Source organism: Triticum aestivum, chromosome 5D, assembly GCF_018294505.1.
Source record: "Triticum aestivum cultivar Chinese Spring chromosome 5D, IWGSC CS RefSeq v2.1, whole genome shotgun sequence".
Taxonomy (NCBI): Eukaryota; Viridiplantae; Streptophyta; class Magnoliopsida; order Poales; family Poaceae; genus Triticum; species Triticum aestivum.
Genome location: NC_057808.1, coordinates 178228385 through 178235634, shown reverse-complemented (window position 1 = coordinate 178235634; position 7250 = coordinate 178228385). Strand labels below are relative to the sequence as shown.

The following is a 7250-nucleotide window of genomic DNA, read 5'->3' as shown; positions in this document are numbered from 1 at the left end:
GGTAGGTATTGATTTTGTTCCATACGTATATTCTAATGGCTTGTATTTTAAACATGTGCTTGTAATAGAGACAAATTTGTACGAAAATACACAGGTGAACATGGTTCTACGCGCACCCACATGAATAATAATAAATTCAAAAAAAATACTAGAAATAAACAAAAAAAAATCTGAAATTCTGGTATATCAAACTGACATTGGGGTATTCTGGAGTGAAGAAAGTACAATCTGACGTTACTATTCCTTTAAATAGTGTTTTTGAATATAGCACATATTTTGTCTTTTTTGCCTAGATTGCCATGGGTGTCATTTCTTTGTGAAACATCATGCTCAAGTAGAATGCTCGACCATGTATACTACAAAAAAGATTCAGTTTTTTTATTTTTTCTAGTATTTTTTTCCTATTTACTATTCATAGTGGGTGCATGTGGAACCATGTCCCAAATTTGTACTATTAGTGTCAGTTATTACTTGAGTTGAAAGGGTGGGCGACACATAATGTGCAACATTGCTCTTGAAGCCAGTGTGAAATTGTAACCGTAACTGCAGGTTTTGTGAGTCAGAAATCACAAACTTTCTTAGATAAAGAGCTAATATTGCATTCATTAAGGATTGAAATGTTGCAGGAGCATTAGTCAGCCCAAATGGCATAATTATGTATTAAGAAAAGCCCATATGAATAGAGAATGCAGTTTTAGATATATCCTCAGAGGCCATCTAGAATTTGATGATATCCACTTCTCAAATCAATCTTTAAAAATATTTTTGCTCCTTTCTATTTATCCAAAGGTCTTCTATCACTGGTATAGGGTAATTTCTTTTGACTGTAATTACATTGAGTTTGCCAGTGCAAAGCCTCCAAGACCCATCTTCTTTTTCACTAATAAAGTTGGAGAGGGGTATGGGCTATTGTTTTGGTTTGCATAAGGATTTCATAATTTTAGCCTCTGTTGTGACTTGTGAGTGAAATTGTGTGGTCACAAAACGTCAAAACCTAGTAGGTGGTAATGTAGAAGGTTCACCGAATAACTGCTTCTAGCATACCAAATTGCAGTATGCATATCTTTTGGTTTTAAACACTCCAGGTGACTTCGAATATAAGGAGATACCCTTGACACAAAGCTGCTTAAGTAGTAATCTTTAGGAATGGTTGGTTTGTCTCCCCTCATTAGGTTCATAGCCTGCTCAAATGGATCAATGTAATCAGCCAATGTAGATGATTGCACTAGACTATGAAAAGTCCTCACATTATCGCGCAAATACTGGTAGAAAACCTCTTAGTCAAGTAGGTACATGACCAATGCCAAGGCATATAGTGTACCATGTGCCTCTTTACCATTGTATAGTTGGTCCTTTCAAATAGGATATAGCTAGCTCAGTTATGTGCTCTGAAGAAGTTCTAGCAGATGCAAAATATTGCTCCAAGTTCTGTATCCAAGCATTAACATTTAGACCATCAAGTTAAGAGATATTTTACTTGGCAGGTTTGACAATTAATACTACTCTTCTATGGTCAACATGGGTAGTAGGCCTCTGTCTTCTGAAATTTCCTTCCACAACTTTCTTTTGCACATATTCTTCATACATTATTTGTTGTCGTGCTATGTGGCCTTGACTCTGTGCACCTTCAAGGCTTGTATTGCCATAATTAGGATGTCTATAGGGTGTTTTCCGGGTGACATCCAAGTTAAGCTCTTTTCCTGTATGTTCCCTTAACACTTCAGAGCCTCCAGTTGGAGGTGTTTGCTTTTCAGCTATATAAATGGGCGGTGGTAGTTGGTTGGGCCGGCCAACTGCTACACTAACAGGGGTTGCTTTGTTTGAAGCACTATATTGGTCAGATTGTTCTTTAGTTACTTCCTCTTCTTGTGGCCAAGGATCCAAAAATAGGCGTCTAAAATTGGCCTGGATCTTATCGAAGTTCTTTTGCATTGTGAGAAATTTTCTATTCACCGTTGCTATGAACTCCTCGAACTCCTTACGATCTTCTTCTCGATTTCTCTGTAAGCTTTTGACATCAAGTTCGAGGGACTCCAATTTCAGATTTGCGTTGTCCCTTGAATTAGTCACTTTTGGCCATCTTGCTTTCTTGTAGACGCACACTTGTAGAAAGGACAAGGGTTGGGAAGGGAGGGATTGAGTCGGTGTCCTCCTGTCACCGGTCTACCACCGCCTTTCACCGTCTACGGCGCGGCTCGTCTTCAAAAGATGCACGGTCAGGTAGCAGGGTTGCTAATTTAACGCTGAAAAAACACTCTTTAGCAGCCAGACTGCACCGCTGACTGCACCCAAACTGGTGCACGAAAGTACTGTAGCTTGCCACAGGCAATTAGGTTTACAACCAGATTACATCAAGATGGTCTCGGAATGAATGAAGAACGTGGCCTTATGGCCATTACAACAAGGAGCGGGTGAAAAGTAAGAATGAAAGAAGAAAATGTGCATGACGGGGCAACAACGATGCTCGAGAGCTTGGGGACCGTCCGATGGTTGATCGACGTTTGACAAAGATGCTCATGAGGTGAACCGGTGTCTACCTAGGAGAGCCGTTAGATGCTTGATGGGCGGCTCAGGATCCATTCGAAACGCGGGAGCAGGGGAGCTGGTGCCGCTGATACATTCAGTTAAGTTTAGTTACAGAACCTGACAGTGAGTCAGAAATCACATACTACTGTGCTAGCAAGCAGCTCGCAGCTTGCAACTTGCTGAGATCCATCCGGGAAAGAAAAACAAGCGGAAGCATGGCAACCACCCCGGGTGGGGTGAATCTATCTATCTATCCATGGATGCGAGAAATCTGAGGGCATAGGCTACCGGTGAAACGCGGCCGCAGGTGATGATGAAAGCCATCTTGAGGCCAGCAGCGTTCCCACGGATGGATGAGGTGCAGGAATTTTCTTGGCTTTTGTTTTACACGGTGCACATAAACATGGGGAATTGCAATTGTGCATTAAAAAGGGGGTGATGAGTGGGGCGATGGACGGACAGCCAGACATTGAGCCATCCAAACCTCCACCCCACACCTCATATCCCCTCGTGCCACCCATTCAAATACGAGTCCATTGGCCTCAGCGAGGCAGAGAGGATAGCTAGCACCTTGAGCTTGAGGTCAGTGGCAGGCAGGCAAGCAAGAAAGGAAGAAGAAGAAAAAAGGACATGGCATCTGCTACTCTCCTCAAGTCCTCCTTCCTCCCCAAGAAGGCCGAATGGGGCGTCGCGCGCCAGGTCGCCGCCCCGAGGGTGTCCATGGTCGTCCGCGCCGGCGCCTACGACGATGAGCTCGTCAAGACCGCGGTACGTACGCTGCAGGCAGCTTCTCGCCGGCCGAATTACACGTACTAGTATAATTCACTGATGGACTGGAGTGGACTGGACTGACATGCTGCTGCTGCTTTGCACGCACGTGCAGAAAACCATCGCGTCGCCGGGGCGCGGCATCCTGGCCATGGACGAGTCCAACGCCACCTGCGGGAAGCGCCTCGACTCGATCGGCCTGGAGAACACAGAGGCGAACCGGCAGGCGTTCCGCACGCTGCTGGTCTCCGTCCCTGGCCTCGGCAACCACATCTCCGGCGCCATCCTCTTCGAGGAGACGCTCTACCAGTCCACCGTCGACGGCAAGAAGATCGTCGACATCCTGGTGGAGCAGGGCATCGTGCCCGGGATCAAGGTGGACAAGGGCCTGGTGCCGCTCACCGGCTCCAACGACGAGTCTTGGTGCCAGGGCCTCGACGGCCTCGCCTCCCGGGAGGCCGCCTACTACCAGCAGGGCGCCCGCTTCGCCAAGTGGCGCACCGTGGTCAGCATCCCCAACGGCCCCTCCGAGCTGGCCGTCAAGGAGGCCGCCTGGGGCCTCGCCCGCTACGCCGCCATCTCGCAGGACAACGGTCTGGTGCCCATCGTGGAGCCGGAGATCCTGCTGGACGGGGAGCACGGCATCGAGCGCACCTTCGAGGTGGCGCAGAAGGTGTGGGCCGAGACCTTCTACCAGATGGCCCAGAACAACGTCATGTTCGAGGGCATCCTGCTCAAACCCAGCATGGTCACCCCCGGCGCCGAGTGCAAGGACAGGGCCACACCGGAGCAGGTCGCCGACTACACCCTCAAGCTCCTCAGCCGCCGCGTGCCGCCCGCCGTCCCCGGCATCATGTTCCTGTCGGGAGGGCAGTCCGAGGTGGAGGCCACGCTCAACCTCAACGCCATGAACCAGGGGCCCAACCCGTGGCACGTCTCCTTCTCCTACGCCAGGGCGCTGCAGAACACGTGCCTCAAGACGTGGGGCGGCCGGCCGGAGAACGTCAAGGCGGCGCAGGAGGCGCTGCTGCTGCGTGCCAAGGCCAACTCGCTCGCGCAGCTCGGAAAGTACACAAGCGACGGCGAAGCCGCTGAGGCCAAGGAGGGCATGTTCGTTAAGAACTACAGCTACTAATCCAACCATTCCAATCAACACTACTACGTACGTTCGTTACCAAAGCAGAAATTCAAGATGCATGCATGATGATACTACAGCTGCAAGTGCAAAGATCGATCGAGCTGGGAGCCTCAGCCTGAGATGATGATTACTTGTATTTTCTAGATCTTTTTTTACTCGTTAATTTGCCTCTCGATATGCACAATTCATGCTACAGTCCAGTAGATTATTGTAAAGCTACTTTTACGTGTGCGATCCATGGATTTGCATGGTTACTGCAAAATTTTGCATGTACGTACGTACACCATGAATTGGCGATGAGGTTGGCGCTTGGCAGCAGGGCGTTTGTTGGGTTCGTCGTAGGCTCGCAGCCATACCTATGTGATCGTCTTGTCCCTGACCTGGAGCTCCTATGGAAGATCGAAAGAGAGTGAAAGAGACTATTCTGTGCAGCGCGCAACCTCCTGCTTTTCCTTCTTTCTCAATGGAAAACAAAGGCAAGACGTGGTGCAGCCCCGTCTACCGGACTGTGCCATCCCACGATCGAGGGCATGCCTCGCACAGCGGATTCCTATGCCACGGGATCGCACGCCTCCTCAGCCTAAGAACACCTAGCCAGATTTGTCAAATCCGGCCATCTATACGCACAGACGCGTCCTGAAATGCCCGCGGATGCATCCGGACGGGTTCTCATATCTTGTGTCCGGCATCCACATATCTCAAATCCGGATTCTCAAAATCATGCAAATGTGTTAAACTTCGTATTGTAGTTTTACTGTGTAATCCATACCATATTGGTATGGGACTTGTATGACATCATTATATATACTCCCTCCGTCCAAAAATACTTATCCTAGAAATGGTTGTATCTAGACTTATTTTAGTTATAGATACGTCCATTTTATTCATTTCTAGGACAAATATTTCTAGACGGAGGAAGTATGTGATAGGCCATCCCATAGAGGGTCGGGCCAGTTCCTCCCAAAACCTATGTTTTACATGGTATTGAGTCTAACCTAGGTTCTACACCCCATCCGCCGCCGCCGCACCAAAAACCCTAAACCCTAGGGCCGCCGCCTGCGTCATGACCGCTTTCTGAAAGTGCAACTATCCCTGGGTGGTTTTGGTAATTCCTAACAACATATAGCTCATTGAGCTAATGATATCTCAAGATAAATATTTCAGGAAAGCTCAATGATTGGCATGGCATAGATTAGAAATGTGGACCCCTCAAAATGCTAAGGACAGAAGACTGGCTCAAGCTCTAAAGCTCAAGACTCTACATTTTATTTTTAGTGATCCAAGATCACATTGAGTCCATAGGAAAAGCCAATACTATTAAAAGGGGATGAGGTGTTTCTTAATGGGTTGCTTGCTCAAAATGCTTAGTGATATGCTTCAAAAACCCTCAACCACTTTCTCATATCCACATATGTCCCAAACCAAAAGTCAAACTCGGCCTCACCGAAACATTCTATCCGGCGCCACCGAGTTCTCTTGACATAGCCACTGCCAGAAACCCTAGTCACTTCGGTCTCACTGATAGGGATCTCGGTCTCACCGAGATGAGATTGCAAACTCTCTGTTTTCCTTCGTAACGTTTTGGTCCAACCGAGATGAGCGATCGGTCCTACCGAGTTTGCAATGCAAACTCTCTGTTTCCCTTTCGTAACGTTTCGGTCTCACCGAAATGAGCGAATCGGTCCCACCGAGTTTGCCTGACCAACTCTCTGTTAGCTTATTACCAAAATCGGTCCCACCGAGTTTGTGTAATCGGTCTCACCGAGATTACGTTATGCCCTAACCCTAATGAAATCGGTCCCATCGAGTTGACATGTCGGTCCCACCGAAAAGCCTAACGTTCACATTTTGAACTGAATCGGTCCGACCGAGTTTCATTATTCGGTCCCACCGAGTTTGGGGATTTGTGTGTAACGGTTAGTTTTTGTGTGGAGGCTATATATACCCCTCCACCCACTCTTCATTTGTGAGGAGAGCCATCATAACATGCCTACATTTCCAGCATACATTTTCTGAGAGAGAACCACCTACTCATGTGTTGAGGTCAAGATATTCCATTCCAACCACATAAATCTTGATCTCTAGTCTTCTCCAAGTTGCTTTCCACTCAAATCATCTTTCCACCAAATCCAAATCTGTGAGAGAGAGTTGAGTGTTGGGGAGACTATCATTTGAAGCACAAGAGCAAGGAGTTCATCATCAACACACCATCTATTATCTTTTGGAGAGTGGTGTCTCCTAGATTGGTTAGGTGTCACTTGGGAGACTCCGTCAAGATTGCGGACTTGAACCAAGGAGTTTGTACGGGCAAGGAGATCGTCTACTTCGTGATCTACCCTAGTGAGGCAAGTCCTTCGTGGGCGATGGCCATGGTGGGATAGACAAGGTTGCTTCTTCGTGGACCCTTCGTGGGTGGAGCCCTCCGTGGACTCGCGCAACCGTTACCCTTCGTGGATTGAAGTCTCCATCAACGTGGATGTACGATAGCACCACCTATCGGAACCACGTCAAAAATCTCCGTGTCTACATTGAGTTTGCAACCTCCAAACTCCTCCCTTTACCTTCATGTGCAATGTTTTACATTCCGCTGCTATACTCTTAGACTTGCATGTGTAGGTTGATTGATTGACTAGTGCTAAGTTGCTAAAATCTGCCAAGACTTAAAATTGGGAAAATGCTAGATTTTTATTTGGTCAAGTAGTCTAATCACCCCCCTCTAGACATACTTTCGATCCTACAACCGATTCATTATTCGGTCCCACCGAGTTTGGGGATTTGTGTGTTAACAGTTAGATTTTGTGTGGAGGATATATATACC

General features: G+C 47.5%; 1 protein-coding gene across 1 annotated transcript; it reads left to right on the top strand.

Moving 5' to 3' along the window:
- Positions 1-2982: 2982 nt before the first annotated feature.
- LOC123120002 (fructose-bisphosphate aldolase, chloroplastic) lies at positions 2983-4694 on the top strand. Its single transcript, XM_044539990.1, has 2 exons — positions 2983-3294; positions 3410-4694. Exons 1-2 carry the CDS (start codon positions 3157-3159, stop codon positions 4427-4429), a joined length of 1158 nt encoding a protein of 385 aa, XP_044395925.1. The 5' UTR covers positions 2983-3156; the 3' UTR covers positions 4430-4694.
- The last annotated feature ends 2556 nt before the right edge of the window (positions 4695-7250 follow it).

Bases quoted from the DNA above. Each gene is read 5' to 3' on its own strand.
- LOC123120002 (XM_044539990.1), top strand. From the start codon at position 3,157: ATGGCATCTGCTACTCTCCTCAAGTCCTCCTTCCTCCCCAAGAAGGCC. The intron at 3,295-3,409 runs GTACGTACGCTG...ACGCACGTGCAG, and splicing joins ATGAGCTCGTCAAGACCGCG to AAAACCATCGCGTCGCCGGG.